Source organism: Typopeltis vanoorti, chromosome 11 (assembly GCF_054136105.1).
Source record: "Typopeltis vanoorti isolate ZY-2024b chromosome 11, IOZ_Tvanoo_1.0, whole genome shotgun sequence".
NCBI lineage: Eukaryota > Metazoa > Arthropoda > Arachnida > Uropygi > Thelyphonidae > Typopeltis > Typopeltis vanoorti.
In genome coordinates this window covers 32,785,991-32,813,661 of record NC_143559.1, presented here as the reverse complement: position 1 = coordinate 32,813,661, position 27,671 = coordinate 32,785,991, and the positions used below count along the sequence as shown (strand labels likewise).

Sequence of the window (27,671 nt, the reverse complement as noted above, 5' to 3'; positions counted from 1 at the left end):
TATCTTGGTCTTCCTCTGGGTCTTTTTCCTGTCAACCTGGCAGAGAATACTTGTTTGGCTAATCTTTCCTCGCCCATTCTGTTTAAGTGACTATACCACCTGAGATTAGAGGACATAAGTCGTCACTTATCATTAGCAGTACTCCACCATGTTTTCCCTTCCTATCCTGCCAAAAAATGCTGTACCCTGCTACTTCTATTCCTGTTATTATATCATCTTCTGTCAACCACATCTCAGAGATCCCAATAATCTTTGACCAGGCTGATGCTATCAGTGCCACCAATTCATCTTTATTCCGGATACTCCTGGCAGTAGTATAAAGCATAAAAATGTCACTGCTTCTATACCTATCGTTATCCTCTCCAGACCCCACTGGACTCAGTGTTACCTGATGTCATCTCCCCCCCCCCAAGCACCCATTCCCACAAGAGGCCACCCCTGTTACCATCCACCGTTGGAATTCTAGTTTCCCTGCATTGACACATTGACTCATTCAGAAAACATCAATCTCTCCAGATGCTCCTTCCTTATTCAAATGCAAGCAGTCTCTCGCATACAGTTCCTTTCTGTCCTCCAAGCATCCACGTTTTCCAATCCTCTCTTCTTACACATTCTGGCTATTATGCTATTCATTATTACTGCTCTTCTGCTCAGCTCGTCACTATCCGATAATTCCAACAAGTCTAGCTTAATATAAACATAAAGGCAGTTACCATCTCCTCTCAGTATGATCCCTATCTCAGTTGATTGCATCTCATCCTTTCACCTTGATGATTTCATCTTGCAATTACCATCCTTATACTTGTTATAGGGATTTCAGTTGCTGTAATGTTCTGTGGGGTTAGTGTAGACAGAAATATGATGGGCATAAGCTTCTTCCACATGCTTAATATCCTTAAGCAAACATTCTGCTAACAGTGTATAACTCTTTTCTCCATCTCTCTCTCTTTCTGTCTCTCTTCCCACTGTTTAAGCAGGAAGTAGAAAATAACATCTATGAGAGCAATCATTTTCCTATGATATCCATTATTTTTCAAGGACAAACATGTACTCCATTGCAGATATCACAATGGAAAATAGATCAAGCTGATTGGAAGCATGCTCTTCCTAGCAGAATTTGATTCTGCAGTCAGCTCCTTTCTTATCACCAAAGCAGTGAATCATGTTATGGTGCCAAGCTATCACTACTATAATGGCAAAACATCACCCAAATTCCCAAACCGTAGTGGAATTCAGAATACATAGCAGCTAAAAATCTCAAAATCAAGTTTGCTGTATCTTCCACAGATACCTCACCAGAAGAAACTTAATTGCTTTCAAATGTGCTTAAGAGTGATACATCTGCTAGTAGAGCCAAAAGGACTCCTTGATCCAATTTATGTCTTGCATAACATATCAGATCAATTCATATCAAAGCATTTTGAGACAAAATCCAGAAATGAAGAGCAGATATGCCACCCACTTTTAATCCTGGGACATGATGAATGCATAATTGCTGACACAAAAGCAATTGTAGATATTCTTGGAGTGAGCTTTGTGTCAAAATAATGGCAACATCTTTTTTATTCCCTTCCCAAATTCCTGGAACTTAAAGGAAAAACAAATCATTCTAAGACTTCTGTAGCTGTGTTGAAATTCTTGAAAATTTCAGTATAAGGGCTACTAGAATCCTTGTGACACCTTAAGGAGTCCGAAGACTCATCAAGGAGGATACCTACTGTACAACTATCCATTTCCACCACTACACCGAACCTCTATTTGTCACTATCTTTTATCAGCTGCTCTATCTTTACAACATGGTCTTATTGTAAGATTGAAATTCCAGACTCCTGGTGAGTGGCAATTGTTATTGTCTTTCCAAAACTAGGTAAGTCAGGATTCAAAAATTTCTAAAGATTTGTCCAAATGCTCTGACCAGCTGTTTATGCAAGATCTTGAAAAGAAATTGTTCTCTCGTTCTTTAGGAGATCTGAAAAGCAACAGTCTTTTTTTCAAGATATGGTTTGGTTTCCATAAATATTATCCTACATTTGATCATTTAGTTAGACTGGAAACATTCATCAGAGATATTATCATCAGTTAGCTTTGACAGAATATGTGACACAGTTTGGAGATTTGGTATATTAATGGCCTACACAACTGTGGACTTAGAGGGAACCACCCCATTTCCATCCAAAGCTTTATCTTATTGAACCCCTCAAAATCGAAGTGGACTTTTAGGGGTTCAATAAGATAAAAGTTTTACTTTCTTGACTGTCCAAGAAGGAGTCCAACAAGATTCTGTTAATTTGTATGCAGTTCACTATGAGTAGATTTTCTTGAATTTAAATAACAGATTTTTAACTTGTATACACTTTTTTAAATTTATACTAGATGAATTTCCTCGACATGTTTTGCTGTCTGTATGGGTAACAGCATCTTCAGGAGGTTGCTTAATAACATTTTAACACATGAAACCTTCAAGACCCCCTCCTATGCCACCAAAGAAATGATACCTGTGATTGAACTATCATTCCAGTCTTTTTCAGTTTTATAAATATTAGTGGTTGGAATGCATTCCAACCACTAATACCTATAAAACTGAAAAAGACTGGAACTATAGTTCAGTCACAGGTATCATTAGGATTAAACCTTACATTTCACAACATTGAACTGGCATCCCCAATTGCTATTGGAAAACGTTTATTTTTTGTTGGTTTTTAGTTATATTCAGCAACCTCCTGAATTGCTGTTAGCCATATAGATAGTAAAACATGTTGAGGAAATACAACTATCATAAATAAAAAAAAGTGTATATGAGATAAAAACCTAGTTATTTAAATTCAAGATTAAGTATCATGTTATTTGCTATCAAAGTTTGTTATTATTATTATCCTAAGACCCCATGGAGCCACAGACTCATCTAAGAAGTTCCTTTTGTTATACATCCATCTCATCATACTGTGCCTTAAACACATTCAAATTCTCTGCAGACACCATGATCTCAGGCCATGCATTCCAACCATTCACAATTCTCCATGCAAAACAGCTGCTTCTCACTCCGTTGCTCACACCCTCCTTATACAGCTTCCAGGGATGACCTCTTGTTCTCCCCCAATCTCTAACCATTTTATGAAAAACTTCTTTAATGTTAATTCTATAACAACCCCTTACCAACTCGTACGTCTCTGTCCTTACTTCTACAAGTCAGTGTCCTCCACATCATTCCCAGAATTCATTGTATTGTCCTCACAATTTTGGCAAAATGTCCTCTAAATTTCAGATCCTTATCCACCATCACTGCAGGCTATCTTATTTCCTCCACCTCTAACAATAAATCCTCACCAACAGTAAATTCCAAATCTCATCTTTGTTTTACAAATTTGAAAACCTTACATTTCGCAACCCTGAACTGGCATCCCCCACTCCCATACCCATTCACTTAGTCTGTTCAAGTCTTCTTGTAAGGCGACAACATCTGCTTTACTCCTCATAGTTCATCCCAACTTTGCATCATCTACAGACATCTATATATCCCTCCCCCCCAATTCATATCTTTCCCCAATGTCATTAACATGCAGTTTAAACAGCAATGGCCCCTAAAACAGCCCCTGAGGCACACTGCTAGTTTTCTTCTTCTGGGGTATTGCTTCCCAGTACACAGTTTGTTGATACCAATCAGACAATATCAGTCCAGTGCACTAGTCTCATATCCAACCCCTTCTATTCTAGTTTGACTTTAAACTTATCATGCAGCAATCTATCAAAAGCCTTTGCAAAGTCTAAGTATGCTACTGTGTATCCATCTCCCATATCCAATGCTGCTGTCACCTTATTGTAACAAGTAATTAGATTACTAAAACATGACCTCCCTTTAGCAAACCCATGCTGTCCATCAAAGATAATACCATTGTTATCAACCCAATTCTGGATCCTGATTATCATCAGCCTTTCCAACTAACTGCAACACCTGACACACAGATTGGCCTATAATTTGAAGCTTCAATTCTATCAGGTGATAGAATTGAAGCTTCTTGAAGATTGTACTGCTCCTTTATGAAGCAGTACAATCTTGCCTTCCTTCCACTCCTTTGGAACTTAACCCAATGTAAGACTTATATTAAATAAATATGTCAAGGCAGATGTCAACTCCCTGGCACATTACTTCAAAATATACAGTGATATATCATGAAGTCCCACAGCCTTATTAATATCCAGTTTGATTAATTTCACATATACCTCTTCTTCTTCTTCACTCACAGTCAGTCTCTCCTCCTCATCATCAGCTGCTCTCAAACTCTCCATGATGGATGTCACATTCACAAGAATAAAAGATTTATATGAACTGCTCATTAAATATTTCAACTGTATCCTCCACAGCGGTTGTTCTAATACCATTTTCTCCAATCAATGTGATTTTTTTTTTTTTTTTTTTGGCTTCATTAGCTAACTGTTGCTCATACTGAACTTTAGCTACTCTTACCAACCAAGTCATCCTCCTTGCCTGTTGTTTGTATTCCTCATGGAATTGATTATTATCACTCCTCTTATGTTGCCTCCATAATGCTTTTTTTTGTATTGCATGCTTAATCTATTCATTCATCGATTTCACACCTACCTTATTTAACTTTCTTACCTTTGGATTACATTTAGACATTGCTTCAAGTAGATAGTTCTTGAATATCACCCAAGCAGCATTGATCTCCTTTCCACTCCACTCCTCATTCCATGCTACAGCTGCAAGCTGTCTCCTGAGCTTCTCATAATCACCAGCCTTGTAGTTCCACATATATCCTTTCCTCATGGAAGTCCTCACATAGCTGGCAATCACCTGATTCACCACAACTTTAGTAAACAGGTTTTTTTTTTGTTTGTTTGTTTTGTTATTTTTCAAAGTGTAATTATTGTGATAATCCTCTCCGTGTGTGTGTGTGTGTGTGTGTGTGTGTGTGTGTGTGTGTGTGTGTGTGTGTGTGTGTGTGTGTGTGTGTGGAAAGAGAGAAGTCTTCTGTAATGATATCTTCTGTAATTAAAGAATTTCATACTTATAAATAATATTTCAGGCTCTTAAAGAAGGTACTGGAAAATCTTTCTGCAGAAATGGAAGAAAATGATGTCAATCTTCACATTATGCCAAATATCACCAATATTAAGTTTACATTGACAGGAAATAATAAAGAAAATGTTGCCTTCCAATTAGAAGAAATGGTAATTGTTTTAATTTTCCAAAAATTTCAGATACTTGAAATTGGAATGTCTCTTTCCTTTTCTAAAAGATATATTTTTGTAATTTGTAGAATATTTTATAGATTTAAATCTGTATTCTGTGATATATTCTAAATGGATATGTTAATTTAAAAAAAAAATCAGGAATCAAGTAGAAACCTTCTGTGGGACCATAGGTACAAATAAGTCTCGTTGTCCAGTTCCCCATTCTCATATTTGCCCACATCACTCTACTTAAGACTGCCTGCCATTCAAGAAGATTAGCTTCGTATTTTGTGTTGAATACTATGGCTACTCCTCCTTTTCCTTGATTGTCATTGCCTGAATATAACATTTTGTATTTATTGCTCAGAAAGATCTCACCAGTTTTTGTCTTTTTTGTTTCCGTCACCTCTATTATGTCGATCTGGTACTTATCTAATTCCTCAGCTAGCTCTATTTCTTTGCGCTTCTTATGTTGATAGTACCGATCTTTAACTCTGGTGATGATGTTGAGTTGGGGTGTATTTTCAGATTTATTTCAGTAGCTGACTTTTCGCTGTTCGGCCTGGTTCCCTGGCGAAAACAACGGGGGCCTTGTTTAACTGGGAGACGCCCCAGCTGGCATGAAATTTTGTCATGTTGTACCATCAGTTTTTATTTTGGTTTAACCAATAAGAATACAATTTGGTCCGCTAAATCCCAAATTGCCAGCCCATCCTTGTTCGTTCAGTATTCAGGTAGATACCCAACAGGGTGCACCACGAGAAGGTGAGGATTGGACATTAGGTCAGAAGCCCTGGTCGGTTCTCTGCATTCCTTTAAAGGCTATGTGGAGGTCTCCTCTCAGTTATACAGCTTTGACCCTTAAGCATCCCGATCTTGAGATGTAGTTTTCCTTTTTCTGTTAGGAGAAAAGGTACTTCTCCCTACACCTCTTTAAAATTGCATTAACAGTACCAAAACCAACGCCACGCTCATTGGCAATTTGTCTTTAAGTCATGGATATGTGCTGAGAAAGAGTGCATATTTTTGAACACTTTCTTGAAGATGTATCGATTTTATAGCTACACAAAATGAATAAAACACTATGAATGTCAACCAGTTTACACTATTCAAAACGCACAATGCTATTAATAAGCATCATAGAGACAGTTAAAACATGCAGCACTTAACCAAAATAGTGAACTAAAACCAAAAATAGTAAACCAAAACCGTAATTATTGTGAATTGAAACAAAAACAAAACCAAAAACTTGACAAAAATTCAGATGGTTCAGATTAATTTTTCACTACTGTATGTTTTAATTAAGGATCAACATGAAACCAAGATTCAGGACTCCATTAAATACTTTCTTGTCTGTTTATAATTTACTTGATAACCAAGTGAAAAAGTCTTCTACAATAAATGAAATGTGTTATTTATGAGAGATGATAAAATTTATCTACTTTATTAAATTTTGGTTATAAACAAAGTATTTTTATTGGGAAAATTATTTGAGATTACAGTAAAATTCTGATCTGGTTGGATGGAATGAAATAAAATTTGGTATTTAGAATTCTAACTAAAAGTTGTCAATTCATTTCAATTTTGGTTTCAGTCAGACCATTTTTAATGGCAGTATTAGACAAAATAAAAGTATATGTTTATAGCCAAAAAAATTTCTGGGTTCAATTGTGGTAATGAATGACACTGCCATACACAAATACTATTCCACATATCTGTATGTAAAAGGTTGGGCATCTATTTTTTATTATTATTACCCAATACCCCATCGAGTCAGAGACTCATTCTAGGAAGTCCTTTTATCATACACACAGCTCATCTTGCCATGCTTTAAACACACTCAAATTTTCTGCGAACCACACTGTCAGGCAGGGCATTCCAATCATTCACAACTCTCCACAAAAAAAACCTGCTTCTGACTCCCCTACTCACACCCTCTATATACAGTTTCCAGGGATGACTTCTGGTTCTCCCCTGATCTCCCACTATTTTCTGTAGAACCTCTCCAGCATTGATCCTATAACAACCCTTATAACTTGGATGTCTCTATCATATCTCCCCCTCTTCCTCCTATCCACCAGACTCTGCAAATTGCATCTTCTCAATCTTTCCTCATACTTGACATTCCAGAGGTTAGAAACTACCTTAGTCTGTCGCCTCTGGACCCTTTCCAACATCTCTTCGTCCTTCTGAAAACCAAGTGACCAAATCTGGGCACAGTATTCCATGTGTGGCCTAATCAAAGCCTTATACAATGGAATAAGAATCTCCCTACTTCTACAAGTCAGTGTCCTCTGCATCATTCCCAGAAGCCTTTGAGTTGTTTTCACAATTTTGGCAATGTGTCGCCTAAATCTCTCTTTTTTCCTCCACCTCTGAAAATATATCCTCACCAAGCATAAATTCTGCATCCCATCTTTGTTTACCAAATTTTAAAACCTTACATTTTGCAACATTGAACTTGCATCCCCAATTCCATGCCCATTCACTCAATTTATTCATGTCTTCTTGTAAGGCCACAACATCTCTACACACTTCATCACATCTTCATCCAAATCTTTGCCAATATCATTAATATACAAGTTAAACAGTAATGGCCCTAAAACAGACCCTTGAGTCGCACCACTAGTGACTTTCCTTTTCCTGGATATCGCTCCCCCATACACAACTTGTTGATATCTATCAGATAGCCAGTCTCCAATCCAATGCACTGATCTAATATCCAACCCCAACTCTTCTGCTGCATGATAAGTTGACTATCAACTTATCATGCAGTAATCTATCAAAAGCCTTTGCAAAATCTAAGTATATTACTGTGTATCCTTCTCCTCTGTCCAAGGAAGCAGTTACCTTATTGTAATAAGTAGATTACTAAAACATGACCTCCTTTTAGCAAATCCATGCTGTCCATCAAAGATAATACCATTGTTGTCAACCCAGTTCTGGATCCTAGTTCTTATAAGCTTCTCTAACAACTTAACCACACTCCTAACACACAGATAGGCCTATAGTTTGATGCTTGAGTTCTATCACCTCCCTTATGAAGGCACAATCTTGCCCTCCTTCCACTCCTTAGGAACTTGACCCATCGTAAGACTCATATTAAAAATATGTCAATTCAAGTGTCAACTCCCTGGCACATTCCTTCAGAATACGTGGTGAAATATTATCACAAGTCTCACAGCCTTATTAACATCTAACTGCTCTTAATCTCTCCATGAAGTCACATTCACAAGATTGAAAGACCTTTATGAACTGCTCATTAAGTATCTCCAACACATCTTCTGCAACAGCTGTCTTTATGCCATTTTCTACAATTAGTGTCATCCTTCCATAATCATTCTTTCTTTTTGCTGGCTACATATCGAAATAACTCCTTAGGATTCTTTTTGGCTTCGTTAGCTAACTGCTGTTCATATCTCACTTTTGCTACCCTTACCAACCAAGTCACCTGCTTTGCCTGGTCTTTGTAATCCTTATGGAATTGGTTATTACCACTTCTCGTATTCTGCCTCCATAATGTCCTTTAACTCTGTATTGCATGCTTAATCTCTTTATTCATCCATTTCACACCTACCTTATTTAACCTTCTGACCTTGGAATACATTTAGACATTGCATCTACTAGATAGTTTTTGAAAATCCCCAAAGCTGCATTGATCTCTTTTCCTGCTAACTCCTCATTCCATGTTACACCCACAACCTGTCTCCTGAGCTCTTCATAATCAACCACCTTGTAGTTCCACATATACCTTTTTCTCACAGAGGTTCTCACACTGCTGGCAACCACCCAGATAATCACTTCATGGTCACTCTCACCAATTGGTGGGTGATTTGACACCTCATTTATAACTACATCCTCTGATGAGATGATCAAATCCAAGACCATCAATCCTTGCGTGCCCTCTGTTACATGGGTGGTTGCCAGCAGCATGAGGACCTATGAAATGTATAATCAAATTAGCCAAGCAAATAAGAAAAAAGTGATCATTATGGGCAGTTTTAATTATGGCAATATAGACTGGAACGATCAGATAGCAACTAGAAGTAAAGAAAATGAGTTTCTTGAGTTTCTGAGGTAGTTACCCATCAAAAACTCAAGAAACTCATTTTCTTTACTTCTAGTTGCTATCTGATCATTCCAGTCTATATTGCCATAATTAAAATTGCCCATAATGATCACTCTTTTCTTATTTGCTTGGCTAATTTGATTATACATTTCATAGTCACTACCATCCACATTACCAGGTTTATAACAACATCCAACCAAGTATTTCATTCTATTCGCCTCAATCTCACACCATACTGTCTCAAAACCACTGGCACTATTTCCCTCTTGCATCTCTACTTTGTATGGACATAACTCTTTCTCTATCATCAAGAGCACTCGCCCCCTCCCTTTTTATCCCTTCTATCCTCACAAAACACATCATACCCTTCCATCTCTATTCCTGTCAGGATGTCATCCTCATCTAACCATGTCTCACTTATTCCAACAATTTTTGGGTGAACAGACTCAATTAATGTAACCATTTCATCCGCCTTGTTTCTTACACTTCTAGCATTTGTATACAAAACACAGCTCATTCCTGAATCTACAGCTAGTTCCACTGATACCACTCATTCCATTGTATTATTCTCCTTGCTCAACTGGGACCATTTCCCTTTCTGCTTATTCATTTTAAAACCCCTCTTCAAGTCCAACTGTTTCCTGTTGATCCCAGGTCATCCCATTCCTTTCCCGTCTACACATGCATTTACATCCTCTTGGAGCATCCACCTTTCTCACACCCTGTACCCCTGTCCACCCTGAGCCTCCCCATTTTCCTGTTCCTCTTGCACACCCATTCTCTCATTTTCCATACTCATGCAACTCACTTCCTCATTCATAACCACCTTTTCAATCTCTCCTGTCTCACTCTCCTGCCCTTCCACATCACTTACCAGCAGCAGTCTCACCAGACTCACACCAAAATCACTCAAATGCAGTCCACTCTTATATAGTTTGCTTCGTCCTTCAAATGCATTCCACATATTAACCACCTAACGGCCATTATGGATCAAATACGCATCCTCATACGCTTCGTATCCATCATATATTTCAATGTAATATCAGTGTTATTACAATTTTAATATGCACTTCACATCCATGATAAACTTGACGTCTATAGATGTCTTGGCCGGTAGCGTGGTTAACAAACTTTACTCCTTTCTCCTCACACGTTTCAGCTCACATATCATTCATAATCCTTGCTCTCTGCCTCATCTCACCACTGTCATACCTAGGCAACATGCTTACTACCCTTCCTATCACACTATTCTCTTTTTATCCATGTAAGCAGCCTCCTGATATCCATTCTGATGTGCTCTTTGTTCTCTGTCAAGTCATTTGTACCTATTAAAACCATCAACTCCTTTGCTTGCTCCCTCCTCATATCCAGTGCCTCACTCATTTTACTGCCTGGAAAACATACCTTGTGCATCCTCTCATCCAGCACATCTTTAATAATGGAGTCGCCATGCAACGCCACTCGCTCGTCCTTCATTACCTCTTTTATACCAACATGATTTGTTTTAATCATTTTCACACTCCCATACATTTCCCAGATTTTCTTAACTTCATTCCGCATCCATTTCATCTCTTGCCTCATCCTACCTAACTCAATTTTCGAATCTCGCATCACATTCTCTCTGTCATTCAGTCTTTCTAATTTTCAAACTCTCGACCCCTGCTTCACACTTTCACTCTCATTCATCCTTTCGAGTTTCTGTACTTTCGGTCCTTGCATCCAACTTTCACTGTCATTCATTCTTTCGATTTTTCCAGCTTTCGAACCTTGTGTCACACTATTTCCAGTTTCATTCGTTCTCTCAATTTCGTTGCCTTCCACCACATTCCCATCACTTTTGTCCTTTTTACCATCCATTAAGGTTTTCAAATCGCTCGTTTTCTTTTTCAATGATTTTTAGCAATTTTTCACTGTTCTTTCACACCATCCTTCTCTTTTGAACAAGCACTCATTCTCCTCACGACATTCTCGCTACTAATACTTTTTGTCATCAACACATTAGCACTCATCAAATCCTCGTTCAGCTCACACTTTGCACACAGCTTCCCTCCATCCACCCTAAATATCCACAATTCATCAATGTAATCAAACGATTACATGTAGTACACCTTGCACTTCACAAAATGACTAAAGTCTAAGTTAAATTCCTGCAATGACAAAGCTGCCACCATTTTTTCTTTGCCGGTTACTCCTCTAAGATCTAATAACAATGAATTTGTAATTAAATTTAGACAAAATATCCCAGACACTAATAATACTAGTAGCGCACAACTTTTATAGCAGCTCTTACTCAAACACACACTCATATACAATTAATTATTTCAAGAATAACTTATCTGAATCCAGAGTTCTTCTCATACACTGCTACTTCTCTTGCCTCATGAGCACTCTCTATATTATTAGTTAGTTATTTCATGCTTCTGGTTGGATGAATTTTGATTGAAATTCTATATTTGGACTCTGCAAAAATTTGTCACGCCATCCAAATTTCGTTTAATCAGACATTATGTTTCATCAGTAAGTTATTTAAATTCTTTCCAGCCAAAGGAGAATTATATAATTATGTTGTGACTGGAATTTAAATGAAATTTATTATTTAGGATGGACTCTAAAAGGTATCCACTCAATTAAATTTTGGGTATGTCTACACATTTGTCTTTTAAAAATTTATAGATATCATTTCTTTTGGAATGATATCTATAATTCCATTCTAGCTTGATTTAATGGAATTTCATGAAATTTGTTATTTGTAATTTTAACTAAAAGATTGAGATTTAACTAAATGAGCCATCACAATTTTAGTTTCAGCAGAACCACTTTTAGTAGTAAAATTAGTTTAACTTGGGTAAAGATTATAGGCTGGGAAGACTTGGCCGAACAGAAAACGATATAGGAACAGAATGCAATGAATATAGTATTTTCAGAGAGGACAGAGGGAACAGGATCAGAAAGGAGATTGTGCTAATGATAGCAGAAAAATTGAAGCTGGGAAGACTAGGAGTTCAGTATGAAGAAGGAGATGCAGAGGGCTATGTATTTGAGACAATCTGGTGTAAGATGGAAACCAACAGGGCAAATTATACTGTTGTTGTTGTGAGCCAGGGTGCAAGGAAGAATGAGGATATGTATCAGCTAATTAGCACAATAAGCACAAAGGAAGTAGTTATTATAGAGGACTTCAACTATGGGAACATAGATTACTTGAGACAGCATGAAAGCATGCTAGGTTTGGCAATTTCTTTATTGTATGTTGAAGTTTCTGGAAAAGAAACTACATAGATGCTGGAATGCAAATAAATAATTTACTGACCAAAATTTACAAGCTGATGTTTCACTATCTCAAGCTAGCATTATCAGAAGCACTTTTAACAGTGCACACTCAGTGAAGACACAAAACAAATTGACCTCTATAACAAGGACAGTCACGTTAATGGAGGGGGACAGTGATCTCTCTGTGGCAATTCCTGTTATTAATGATAACAGGTAGATAGAGCAGCACACCGAAATCTATCCAAGATCGTACTGTTGCTTCTGTTACAGTTACCCAAATCCTAGAACATGTGCTGCTTCCAGGAATGCCAGTTTAAATCAGTTGCACTGATTTAAACTGGCATTTTTGAAGTAGCCCAGCTTTCTTCTAGCTGATGAAGTGATCTTTCTCCAGTTATATTGTGAGAGTCCACTTTTTGGTTGTCCATTGCAGATATTTTTTTATGTTCATTTTTCCTGACCAAGGTAGTCCCATCCTGTCTGTCTGAGTTCCACACTGGCAGGGATGCTGTAGATACCCAGGAAAGAGAGAGGATCCTGGATATTCTCAGGAAGGTAGATAATTTGTTTAGAGGTTTGTATAATGTTCTGATTCTGTGTTGTTTCAGGAGGGAGTCCAGTTTATCTGTTGTACCTTTGATGTAAGTTAAAGATATGGATGTATGTAGTCTGATTTGGGGATTTGTTGCTCTTTTAAGGAGTTTGGCAAGGTTTTTTTTGTCGCATCCATTTTGTTGGAATGATGTGAGTAGAGACTGTTGTTCCAAGTGCATTGTTGGTCCTGAGGACAACAAAACTTGCTCTTCCCTGGAGGCTAATGTTTTGAAAATTCCAAGTTTCTGGGCAAGATCATGATGTGAAGTGGCATGTAGATCAGCCTGTGCCTGGTGATAGCACCAGAAGATTTGGCTGTAACCAAGTTGGTGACCCCTGAATGGAGAGAAAGACCATCTTAACCTGAGAAATTTTCAGTTAAATGGGGATATATGTGGAATTGCAATACCAGCCTGGTTGGCTGGGTGGTTAGTATACTCACTCTACAACCAACAGGTTGTCGGTTTGAACCCTGTCATGGGCATGGATGTTTATGATTGTCTTTAAGCAGAAGATAAATTTCACTGTCCAGTGTGAAACCACTGTCCTGCTTATTGGAGGCTTGAAGTGGCATGAAAAAATTCCATTTGGTCTCTAGAGCAGGGTTTCTTACTATGTAAAAAATAAATAAATATAAATACAAAAAATATATAAAATTGATAAAAATAGAAACTGCCTATGGTACAAAATGTACTGTAGGTTTGTATATAACCCTTTTTGGGTGGAATCAACATAAAAGAAAAAAAGAGGCACTTATAACAAACTGAAGAGACATCTTGGAGCATTGCATGGGGGATGGTCAAGGATTATTTGAAGGAAAAGGATTCAGACTGTATACCCATAGTCAGGAGGATGAATAGCATCATTAAATAGGAGTGCAGAACAAGAAAAAGTTCTGGAGGAGATATAAAGAGGAAGGCTATTAACAATTCCACAAGCAGTACAAAGCACAAGCAAGAAAAGTGACCAGTATGATAAGGAAGGCAAAAGCCGATTACAAGAGAAAGGTGAGTGAACAGGCTAAAGAAAATTACAAGTAGCTATTTTGCTATGGTGAGTAAAAGAATAACTATGGAAGGATAACTTTTGCAATTGCTGATAGCAGAGAGAAACAGAAACAAATGCAATAGTAACATTATTGAATTATCATTTTGCAAGCATATAGATCTCTACCTGTGTGGAGATCTATATGCTTGCAAAATCTCACATCAGTAATGCCAGATGTGACATTACTGATGTGAGAATACACATAGGTGATTCGAGGTGCTTCAGTTACTGCTGAACCTTAATGCACAATCAGCTATAGGATTAAATGGGATATCAGCCTGAATAATGAGAATATGCAAAGGAATGGGCAGCTCCTCTGACTAAGTTGTTTAAGTATTAGCTTTGGAAAAAAGTGCCAGGGGAATGGAAAGAAGACGAAATAGTTTCATTGCATACAGGATGCTCCAAGACAGAGGCAACAAATTAAAAAACAGTCAGTATCTTAGAAGATACTGACTGGTTTTTAACTGGTTTTCCAATATCTTAACCATGTTCTATAATATTTGTAGAACATGGTTAAGATATTGGAGAAGTTGGTAAAAGGCAAAATTCAGGAATGGGTGGACAGGAATATGGTACTGCAGAAAAGGGGATAGCAGGATTTTGCCGAAACGTAAGGCTCTCCTTAATTCAGGAGAAGACAGGTGACCAGTGGTGTACTCTAGGGCTCTGTACTTTGGCCAGTGCTATTTAATTTGTACATCAGTAATATAGGAAATGATTTATTTGAAAATATCCAGTTTGCTGAACATAGCTTTTTTTGTGCTTGTCTTCAATGATTTCCTTGCTTGGTAATTTTAAATTTTCATATCAGTTAAATAAAACTATTTAAAACATCACACTTTCTCTGATGTTTTAAATATGTACAAAGCTGGCCTTTGTACTCATATTATTTGAATTTTTGTGGAGAAATATGAAAAAAAACTTTCATTTTTTCTTTGATAAATAGTTTAAAAACAAGATGCATATTAAATGTGAAATATTGTCATAATATGTAGGTATAGTTTTTTAGTCATGGATGACTGACATACTTCCTTTTTTTTTTTTTTTTTTCACAAATGATTATTATTATTATTCGTGACACCTCCAAGGAGTCCGAAGACTAATCGCAAGAGGACACCTACTCCACAACTCTCCTTCTTCACCACTACACTGAACTTCTACTACCAATCAACTACATCAGTGCCATCTACTATTCACCACCACCACAACTAGTATTTTTTGTCTGTATGCAGGATGAGAAACTCGAGTTTCTGGGAGAAAAACCCCTGATACCTCCGCGTATGAGATCGGCTAACTCACCTTCAAAATTGAAAAACTCCATATAAAGATTCCTCCCATCACGACGGGAATCGAACTTTGGCCTTTTCTAATTGAAGGGCACAACGTACCATCATTCTTCCAATTGCGCTACAGAGGTGCTTATGGGGTGGGAATTCCTGCATCTTTCCACATATTGCAATTTGCTGATTATTCCTTAAATTATCACTGCATTTAATAACAATTGGTAATCTTACTTGCTTATTTATGTATTTTACTAATTTATCATATGCTTTTATCTTGTTGTTTAAATTATTATGGTTAACTGTAATTTAGCTGATTGATGTTGCATGTTTAAATTACACAATTTAAAGGGGGGGGGGGGGGAACATTGTGCTGATGAGAATGTTAAGTTACAGAATTGATAAATGTCTCTAGATGTGCTTAATTTTTCAAGGTAATGTTTTAAAAGCACTATTAAACTACTTGAAATTTGTAAATTATGATATCTGTTTATGTTAAACCCATTTGAATTTCAATTTACTTATTTTTTTCTGTTCTTACATAGATGAAACATGGCGGCCTTAAATTCCAGTTACCAGACACAGTTCTTCAGGCCAATTATAAAAATTCTCATTTTTATCATGCCACAGATTATGCAGATATGAAATTATCCAGCAGTGAAAGTAAACAAAATGATAATAGCTTTAGCATATCAAGTGGAATAACAATAGTGGGAATTATTGCTGTCGTTATACTCTTTGCACTTATTCCTTTTATTATATCTGTTATTGTAAGTTTACTTGGTGTATTTGCTTATTAAAACTTTTAGTATTCAGTTTACTAAGTAAAAAATTGCATTTTTAATATTTTAATATATGATCTCTTTAGAAAGGAGATCACTTAAATATACTAAATAACACCAAAAAATCATTGTTAATAGACCACCATAGAAGTAAGACTCATAGTAAGAGATAAAGGTTAATAGACTTGATCAGCTAATTCAACATTATCAGATAAGATCTGATAATGTTGGAGTCTTGACAAGTAACAGACTGATTTGGAGGAAAATTGTAGATAGGAAGTTAGTGATGATGTAATTTTTTCATGTAGTACTGTCATATCCTGTACACCCCTTGAGGGTACAAGGCAGGAATTTGATGATGATGATGATGATGACTTGATCAGCAACATATCTATCATGTACCTTGAACTTGTTCACACTCTTCATATTTACAGTATGTTCTGGCACTCACTAACACTTCTTTTTAAAAATGCTCATTTTATACATCTTCAATTAAGAATATTTTTTTCTTCTTTTCTCTCTCCCTCTACTGTATGTTTAATCATCTCCCTTCATATTGATCTAGTAAAATCTCTTCAACTTAAAAGTCTGTCAATATCGCCTCCACTCCATCTATCCACTTATGCAATGTACATTTCCATAACCTATTTCCATAACCAACATTCTTGAGTTCTAATGTTGCTTTAATTATTTGTCTTTGGTCTAGTCCATGGTTTTCTAATAGACTAAACCAAAGATAACTAACTAAAGCTCTCCACACTACCAGCTTTTCTTATTGTGTTATCTATTTCCATCTTTAGTTGGCTGTCTGTACTAAAAACTATGTCTAAGCAATTGAAATGTTGTATTTGCATCTGTAGGTTTTTCCATTGAAAACTTTTGATGTTTTATACATATCTGCGTATTTTCATGGTTTTCATCTTTTTACTGTTGATTTCCATACCAATCTTCTGCACAAAGCAAATAGCTGAGTTTAATAGCTACTCCACTAAAGACCAACCACGTCCCCTAAACCTACCTGGTGTATACCAGGTCCCTTGCAGCTGTAAACTGTCTTACTTTGGCCAAATAGGCAGGACAGCAAATATCAGAATTTCGGAACACAAGGACTACATCCGTTTTCACAAGTACAGCCATTCTGGTCTTGCAGACCATGCTCTGGATACATGCCACAGAATACGGTGGAAGAAAGCTACAGTAATACACTGTAGCAAATACAAATTCAAAAGACTATTTATGGAATCAGCCTCAGCCCTAAGAAACTCTCCAAACCTCAACAAATTTGGTTGTATGAGACTGCCCCAAATTTGGGAGGCTTACATCAGCAGATCTTCAGCCTAATGGCCAAGAACACCTACTTAGCCTGCTAGGGGGGCACCATCAGGAATTTTTTGGAGAACAATAGCTTCATCACTTCATTCTCAGTTACTGTGTTGTAGTGCCGACGTGCACGTGCCTTTTTTGCAAGTTCCTTTTGAAAATGGCAACATGACGTTGGCGAAATATCGGAAATAGTTATTAAAGTGTAATTTAATTTATATTCGTATCTACGTTGTCAATTCCTTAAGTGATTTAGTAACAAATAGCATAAAACGTTGCATGTATTTGTTTTACATCAGATCATGTTTCTATACAGCCTTCCGTTCTGATTGCCACTTACACCTTCAGACAATTTACCGGTTTCAGCCTTTTTTTGAGGCTTCATCAGTGAGTAGCTAGACCTAATACCGAAGTGTATAGCGAAAAGAACTTATGTACTCTGCAAACGAGTTTCCCAAACAGGTGCAACCATTAAGTTACTTAAGAATAAAGAGCTAATAAGCTTCATTAGGTATTAGGTCTAGCTACTCACTGATGAAGCCTCAAAAAAGGCTGAAACCGGTCTGGGTAGTGACCTCCCTCCATAATGTAATAACAGCATACATTTCCAAGAAATGTGTTTTTACATTATGGAAAATACCTAAGAATAGCGATCAGAACTTTACCACCTTTGCAACGAGCTGCCCGGTATTGTACTACGTACTAGGATCACTTGCATTGGCTAACGCTAGTGTCGCCGATACTTTATAGTTTACTATATTCGGCAAGAAACTCTCTGATTCTGATCTTTGAGTTTCTTATTCGGTTTTAAAACTATGCAGGATTTAATATCCCCTTAATTTAAGTAATGTTTTCATTGCCGAAATGAAGCTTATTAGCTCTTTATTCTTAAGTAACTTAATGGTTGCACCTGTTTGGGAAACTCGTTCGCAGAGTACATAAGTTCTTTTCGCTATACACTTCGGTATTAGGTCTAGCTACTCACTGATGAAGCCTCAAAAAAGGCTGAAACCGGTCTGAGTAGTGACCTCCCTCCATAATGTAATAACAGCATACATTTCCTAGGAAATGTGTTTTTACATTATGGAAAATACCTAAGAATAGCGATCAGAACTTTACCACCTTTGCAACGAGCTGCCCGGTATTGTACTACGTACTAGGATCACTTGCATTGGCTAACGCTAGTGTCGCCGATACTTTATAGTTTACTATATTCGGCAAGAAACTCTCTGATTCTGATCTTTGAGTTTCTTATTCGGTTTTAAAACTATGCGGGATTTAATATCCCCTTAATTTAAATAATATAGTACCTTAGTACTGTGGGTGGGATAAGGATTCTTTTTTTTAAATTTTTTATTAATGTTTTTTACTTATTTTTTATTTGGTCCAGAAACCCTGCTCTAGGTACCAAACATGGAACTTTTCCAAGCCATTTCAGGCTTCCATTAAGCAGGGTGCTGGTCTCCCACTAAGTGATGAAATTCATCTTCCACCTGAAGACAATCAAAACATCCATGCCCATAGTGGGATTCAAGTGGTAGCCTGTTGGAGAGAAAATATGCTAACCACTCAGCCCATCAGTTGTTGTTATATACTTCTTATGTTCTTACAACCAGAATTTTAATTCTTGTTTCCGATTTATGCTGAATAAGTCACATTTTTATAACAATTGCAAGTAAAAAATATAAATTCTCTAATGCCTTTTATTCTTGACCTTGAAAATGTGACTATGATACATTGATAGCAAATATGCATTAATCAAATGTAGTATGTTATTCCTAACACTTATGATAGGATGTAATCAGGTCAGTTCCTTCCTTGACTACCTTTTAATATTCCCATGTAATGCTATATATATATATGTTAAAGATACCAAGCTATTTTAAACCTGGTTTTACAATAGCTTGGTATCTTTAACATTTATTATACCCAAGGTAAAATACTTTCTACGCACATATATATATATATATATATATATATATATATATATATTCATTTTTTAAATTAACTGACTTAAACCCGAGAATTATAACACAATGACATTTATTTGAAAAAAACGCAACATGTTTCGTCAAAAATGACTTCTTCAGGCGATAAGAACATAGAAAGACAATAAAAGACACTTAAATTAACATTGACACACTAAAGCTATACAACTATAAAGCCATAATATTCGACTGTAAATTACAGTTATGAGCTTGAACTACAGTCCGAGTTAAAGTTCTATTGTTGTACACCTGTGCGTGTGTGGAATCACGCGATCTCCAGTATCTAATAGTAGAGTTGAAAGAGTCTGCCAAATTATAGCTAAGATTATTATTCAAATGAAAAGGGTCTAAGGTGATTTCCCTTGACTCTACAATGCGGCGCTCTATTTCATCATGGCTGATGTGTAGGTTTGAAGTCAATGTCCAATCTATTTCATGTTGGTGGCCTTCGTTGTTCGTGTTTATTGAAAGCAGGACATGGCCCGACAGAGCAGTAGCTCTGGTTCTCTTATAGGCAATGTCTCTCTGATGCTCTTCGAGACGTAGTAAGATAGATTTTTCTGTCTGTCCATAGTAAGGCTTTCCGCATTCACAAGTAACCTTGTATACACCTGGGAATTGTAGAAGGTTGTGAGGTTGTTTATAGTTGTTGAAGCGTGATCTTATTTTTGGCAGAGTCGAGAAGCACGTTTTTATGTTAAACTTCTTTAGAATTCTGCTCAGCTTTTTGGATAGTGTGCTGATATATGGCAAGACGATATGACCTTTGGAGTCGTCCTGTGTCTCTACGTTGTTACGTTGGTGGCGGGATAATTGGTTGTTAATACTTTTTAGAGAGTAGCCATTGTTTTTAAAGGTCCATTTAAGATGTTGTAGTTCCTTTTTTAGTTCTTCTTCATCTGACAGTACAGATCTTGCACGATTCGCTAGAGTTGATATAATACCCAACTTTTGCGCTGGATGGTGATGGGAGGACGCATGCAAATATCTGTCTGTGTGTGTTGGCTTTCTAAAAATAGAGACTTTAATTGATTCAGGCGTCTTGGTGAGTTTAACATCTAGGAAGCAGATGGAACTATTTTCTTCAATCTCCATAGTCAATTTTATATCTTGATGGCGGTTGTTTAAGTGGTCGAGGAACTTGTTAAGATTCTCAGTACCATGCTCCCATATGAGGAATATATCGTCCACATATCTAAGCCAAATTTTTGGTTTTAAAGTAAAAGAGGAGATCGCCTTTTCTTCAAAGTCTTCAAAAAAAATGTTGGCTAACACAGGAGAGAGAGGGCTTCCCATAGCTAATCCTTTGACCTGTTTGTATAGTTTACCTTCGAATTCAAAATAGCCAGAGTTTACACAGTGAGATAACAGAGAGAACATTTTATTTGAAATCTTGTTTTTTAAAATATGGAGAACGTCCTGTGTCGGAACGTTGGTAAAGAGTGCTACCACGTCAAAGCTCACCATGATATCAGAAGATTTTAGTTTTAGGTCCTTTATTTTAGAGACAAAATCTGTTGAGTTTTTAATATAAGAAGAAGATTTTCCCGCATAAGCTTTTAACGATGACGCCAAATATTTGGATAACCTGTATGTGGGTGAGTCAATGCTGTCTACTATAGGTCTCAGTGGATAGTTTTCTTTGTGTACCTTCGGGAGTCCATATAACCTTGGAATGAGGGGGTGTAAAGAGCGGATGGAGAGCCGTGTATTCCGTGGAATTTCTGTGGTCTTTTGTAGGAGATTATTTGTTCTATTGTGTATTTCTCTTGTTGGGTCTCTCTCAATTTCCAAATAACTATCTGAATTTAACAGTGCTAAGATTTTTTCTCGGTAGTCTATTTTATCTACAACTACAGTTGCATTCCCCTTATCAGCCTTTAAGATGACAATGTCCTTGTTAATCCGTAGATTTTTAATTGCAAGTCTCTCACTAGGGGATATATTATCAGAAGGAGGTTTTGCATCGTTGATTGCAAGAATTGCTTCGATCCGAAGTAAACTCGCGTCTGCGGTAGGAAGTAGCGAAGCTGCCTTCTCCATCTTAGTTAAAAGTAATTCTTTAGGGATGCATTTCGGTGCTAACACAAAGTTTAGGCCTTTTTCGAGAATTTTCTCTTCATCGGGACTTAGCACGTATGACGATTTGTTAATTATTCTTATTTTTCATTCTTAAGACTGCCATAGCAGTCTTAAGAATTTGGTAATTAACAAATCGTCATACGTGCTAAGTCCCGATGAAGAGAAAATTCTCGAAAAAGGCCTAAACTTTGTGTTAGCACCGAAATGCATCCCTAAAGAATTACTTTTAACTAAGATGGAGAAGGCAGCTTCGCTACTTCCTACCGCAGACGCGAGTTTACTTCGGATCGAAGCAATTCTTGCAATCAACGATGCAAAACCTCCTTCTGATAATATATCCCCTAGTGAGAGACTTGCAATTAAAAATCTACGGATTAACAAGGACATTGTCATCTTAAAGGCTGATAAGGGGAATGCAACTGTAGTTGTAGATAAAATAGACTACCGAGAAAAAATCTTAGCACTGTTAAATTCAGATAGTTATTTGGAAATTGAGAGAGACCCAACAAGAGAAATACACAATAGAACAAATAATCTCCTACAAAAGACCACAGAAATTCCACGGAATACACGGCTCTCCATCCGCTCTTTACACCCCCTCATTCCAAGGTTATATGGACTCCCGAAGGTACACAAAGAAAACTATCCACTGAGACCTATAGTAGACAGCATTGACTCACCCACATACAGGTTATCCAAATATTTGGCGTCATCGTTAAAAGCTTATGCGGGAAAATCTTCTTCTTATATTAAAAACTCAACAGATTTTGTCTCTAAAATAAAGGACCTAAAACTAAAATCTTCTGATATCATGGTGAGCTTTGACGTGGTAGCACTCTTTACCAACGTTCCGACACAGGACGTTCTCCATATTTTAAAAAACAAGATTTCAAATAAAATGTTCTCTCTGTTATCTCACTGTGTAAACTCTGGCTATTTTGAATTCGAAGGTAAACTATACAAACAGGTCAAAGGATTAGCTATGGGAAGCCCTCTCTCTCCTGTGTTAGCCAACATTTTTTTTGAAGACTTTGAAGAAAAGGCGATCTCCTCTTTTACTTTAAAACCAAAAATTTGGCTTAGATATGTGGACGATATATTCCTCATATGGGAGCATGGTACTGAGAATCTTAACAAGTTCCTCGACCACTTAAACAACCGCCATCAAGATATAAAATTGACTATGGAGATTGAAGAAAATAGTTCCATCTGCTTCCTAGATGTTAAACTCACCAAGATGCCTGAATCAATTAAAGTCTCTATTTTTAGAAAGCCAACACACACAGACAGATATTTGCATGCGTCCTCCCATCACCATCCAGCGCAAAAGTTGGGTATTATATCAACTCTAGCGAATCGTGCAAGATCTGTACTGTCAGATGAAGAAGAACTAAAAAAGGAACTACAACATCTTAAATGGACCTTTAAAAACAATGGCTACTCTCTAAAAAGTATTAACAACCAATTATCCCGCCACCAACGTAACAACGTAGAGACACAGGACGACTCCAAAGGTCATATCGTCTTGCCATATATCAGCACACTATCCAAAAAGCTGAGCAGAATTCTAAAGAAGTTTAACATAAAAACGTGCTTCTCGACTCTGCCAAAAATAAGATCACGCTTCAACAACTATAAACAACCTCACAACCTTCTACAATTCCCAGGTGTATACAAGGTTACTTGTGAATGCGGAAAGCCTTACTATGGACAGACAGAAAAATCTATCTTACTACGTCTCGAAGAGCATCAGAGAGACATTGCCTATAAGAGAACCAGAGCTACTGCTCTGTCGGGCCATGTCCTGCTTTCAATAAACACGAACAACGAAGGCCACCAACATGAAATAGATTGGACATTGACTTCAAACCTACACATCAGCCATGATGAAATAGAGCGCCGCATTGTAGAGTCAAGGGAAATCACCTTAGACCCTTTTCATTTGAATAATAATCTTAGCTATAATTTGGCAGACTCTTTCAACTCTACTATTAGATACTGGAGATCGCGTGATTCCACACACGCACAGGTGTACAACAATAGAACTTTAACTCGGACTGTAGTTCAAGCTCATAACTGTAATTTACAGTCGAATATTATGGCTTTATAGTTGTATAGCTTTAGAGTGTGTCAATGTTAATTTAAGTGTCTTTTATTGTCTTTCTATGTTCTTATCGCCTGAAGAAGTCATTTTTGACGAAACATGTTGCGTTTTTTTCAAATAAATGTCATTGTGTTATAATTCTCGGGTTTAAGTCAGTTAATTTAAAAAATGAACATATCCCAACCCCGAGTTAATAGTACGTTTCATATATATATATATATATATGTATGCTGAACCCATAATACAAGAGATAGAAGAACTCATTATAAGGTTTAATGGAAACCTGTTACAGAGACATCATCAGGGATAAAATCTCAAAATCATATAAGCATACACGGAAGAACTCAAAACAATAAGTGGAAGAAAATAGAAATTTCCCTTCTGCAGAGAGAGAGAGGGGGGGGGGGGGCAGTAGTGGATCCATAGGAGAACAGATAAGGGGCAGCCAGCTTTAGATGAGGTTTGGATGCAGTACAGAGATTATATATTTATTTAGAGTACTGGCTATTTTTTTGTAGGTGTGCCCTGGATATAGGGAATAGTAATAGCATTACTGTAGTCTGTTTGATGAGAAGAATGTGAGGAGTAACGAGGAAAAACCAGTTTATTAATTTTCTTAGCATTGTAACCATTGGCTACGAAGATCTGGTGAATAAAGGAAAGTTCAGCCGACAGGGAAGCCTGGATGGAACAGAGGTTGGAGGGGCTGTTTTGACAGTAAGAGCCTCCAGCAACTCTCTCTGTTCCAGGTGTGTACAAGGTTCCTTGTTCTTGCAAATTATCTTATTATGATCAAACTGGGAGATATGCCAACATCTGCCTAGAAAAACACAAGAAATACTTCTGCTGCCATAACTATAGTCAGTCTGGTCTAGCTAAATTTTGGATACCGTTGCACAGAATCAAAAAAAAAAAAAAAAAACCTACTATGCTTTACTTTAACAAATATAAACTTGAAAGATTTTCTTAGAACTAGCAGCAGATTTGTTAAACCAGTCCAGTCTTAATAAATATGAATGATTTAATTCTTAGAACTCCCAACATCACTCATAGAGGGTGCTCCTCATAGAACTTTAGGCTTTTGGTCTATTTTCTTCACTTATTGTTTTGAGTTCTTTTGTGTGTGCTTATACAATTTGAGATTTGTATCCCTGACAATGTCTCTGTGATAGAGGCGAAATCGAGAAGTTAGCCACTAGAGGACTACATGGTGTGTAGTGTTTGTAGAGAACTCCTGAACAGATAAGTATTATTTTAAGTAATAATTGGTAAATTTGCTTGAATCTTACGTAGTATTATTTACTTTTTGTATCTTAGCATGTCTGGGTGATTTTTGTTCTGAGTTGTTTCAATTAGTAATTTGATAGATACGATTATTTGTGCACATGGCGCCGATAAGGAGGAATACAATGGCGTCCAGGTCGCCACCTTTGTATAAAAATTTTAATTTAAAGGATTTCATTCAGTGTACCGTTTGTGAAATGTATGCTTTGAGGAGAGTGGTTGGAGTCTGGTTAGACAACGATAGTGGAGTGAATGTGTGCAGAAAGTGTAAGGAATGTGAGGATTTAAAGAGTGTTTCAGGTCGTTAGAGTGATATCGTTGTTGAAAGTGAGAATGTAGAAAATAGTGATATGTGAGGTATGAATAGCGATATTTGCGAGGTAGTACCAGATAGCTATGAGAGTGGCGTTGAAAGTGAGAATGAGAGTAAACATACAGAACGAATGAATGAATTAATGGATAATAAAAATGATGACAGATGCAATGAATGAGATTGTACGGTTATGCGGAACGATATGCAGGGCAAATCGGCAGCTGGAGTGTTGGCAAAAATGTTTACCGAGCCTACTAAATAATAAACGGCAAAAGTATGATAAGAAAAATAAGAATATGATAGTGAGTGTACACAAAATGAAAGAGAGAGTGTTGTACGGAGATTCATTAGTAAGAGGTGTGATAGATGAGAGTTTAACAAAATTGTACCAACCTGGTGGAACGTTAAGGATGTAAGTAAGTCAATTAGAATGCAAAAGCAGAGGGTGAAAGAATTGATAGTGGTCAAGAACAAATGATTTGAAGGAATTGCTTGAGGTAGCAAAAGAGAAGAGTGAGAGAGTTGGGATGGTGAGTCTGTTGCTGTGGTATGACAGTGAAGAGTATAGAAGGAGGGCCAAAATTGCTAATGACTTTATGAGCGGATTATGCAGGAGGAGTGGTGTGGATGTGTGGAGTGAGTTCTATGGGCAAAAGGATTTATATATATAAGATGGATGGTTTATATTTGAATGGATTTGGTGTACGGAGACTTGAAAAGGTGTTGTTGAATGAAGTGGAAGTGCAGAATCAGGGAAACTAGAGTTATTAAGGGGTGGGGGGAGTAGATATGCAGAATTTAGGGAGACAGTTGAGTGTATGAATGTGTGTAATATGCAGAATTTAGGGAGACAGTTGAGTGTATGAATGTGTGTAATATGCCCAAGCAAGTATGAAGAACAACAAATCAGAATGGGATAGTTAGTATAACGCATCAAAATAGGGATGGGATAAATGGGCTTCTGAAATTCATGTATACTAATGCCATAAGTATTAGGAACAAGAAGGAAGAATTTTTGGCCTTGGTTGGCACTTCCAGGCCACAGGTTATTGGCATCAGTGAAACATGGTTGACAAAAGATCATATAGCTAGTGGGATAGAATGTGAAGGGGACGGTGTGTATTAGTGACAGGGAGAATAAAATGGGGGGAGGAGTGTTATTGATGATAGCTGATGAGCTACAGCCAAGGAGAATAGAAGTGGAACTGCAGGTTAGAGAAAATAGCACATTTGAGGCTATTTGGTGTGAGATTGAGACTAGCAGAACAAAATATATAGTTGGGTGCTGCTATAGACCAGGTGATGGAATAGATGGTGGAGATAGTATGCATAAGCAAATAGAAGAAATGAGTGGAAGGAGGGTAATTATTATGGGAGATTTCGACTATGGTATTGGAAGGAGGAGAGGACACATGGGAGGAAGGAATTGGATTTTATGCGGTTATTAAGGGATAACTATCTGCAACAGCATGTAATGGAAAATACTAGGGGTCAGAGAGTGCTTGACCTAGTAATTGCATCTGAGAATTTGGCTGTAATGAATATGGCCGCCTTGCCACCAATTGGTGAGTAAAGTGATCATAGGGTCTTGACTTGGGAGGTGGCTAAAGGTGTGGAATTTACAATTAAGACAGGCTACATGTGGAATTATCAGGTCGGTAAGTATGACAAGCTTAGGAGTGTGATTGGTTCAGTGCCATCGCATGTAAAACTACAAGGGCTGGATGTTGATAGTGCATGGGAGGCGGTTAAGAAGTGTTTGCATGAGGCAATGGCTGATTGTATACCTAGAGTCCAAATAATAAATCAAGTAGGGATTAAATGGATGAATAACACCATTAAGCTTGAGCTGCAAAAAAAGAAATAACTATGGCGGGAATTTAAGGAGAAAGATGAACGTTATAAAGCGCAGGCCAGAAGGGTAATGAGTGTGGTAAGAAAAGCAAAAGCGTATTATGAAAGAACATTAGCCATGCAGGCTAAAGAGAATCTGAAACGGTTTTTTCGATATGTGGCAAGTAAAAGAAAAAATGTATATGGCAGAATGATTTTAAAGAATGCCGATGGTAGGGAAGTAACCGAATCAGTTGATATAGTTGAATTACTGAGCGAGCACTTTGCAAGAGTATATCATCCAGGTGGTGACAGTGAAGTAGGATTGGGTTGTGGTCTGATGATAATTCGTTCAGTGCTTGAATGCTGTGCTGGTATTTGATGTTGTGTAGAATGGCGATGTCTAGGATGTCGGCTGTGCCAGTTGGGCTGTGGTGGGTTGTTTCAGTGGGTCCTGTTATGACAGCGTTGTTTAATCCTGTGTAGCTTAAGAGGATACAGCCATTTTTATT

At 37.2% G+C, this 27,671-nt stretch overlaps 1 protein-coding gene across 1 annotated transcript in view; it reads left to right on the top strand.

The window, feature by feature from the left end:
• LOC150101422 (uncharacterized) overlaps positions 1-27,671 on the top strand; it is a 274,314-nt gene that overhangs the window by 227,920 nt on the left and 18,723 nt on the right. Inside the window, exons 28-29 of the mRNA XM_090400110.1 lie at positions 5,043-5,187; positions 15,999-16,223. Coding sequence (XP_090256236.1) covers positions 5,043-5,187; positions 15,999-16,223 — 370 coding nt within the window. The remainder of the gene's footprint in view (positions 1-5,042; positions 5,188-15,998; positions 16,224-27,671) is intronic.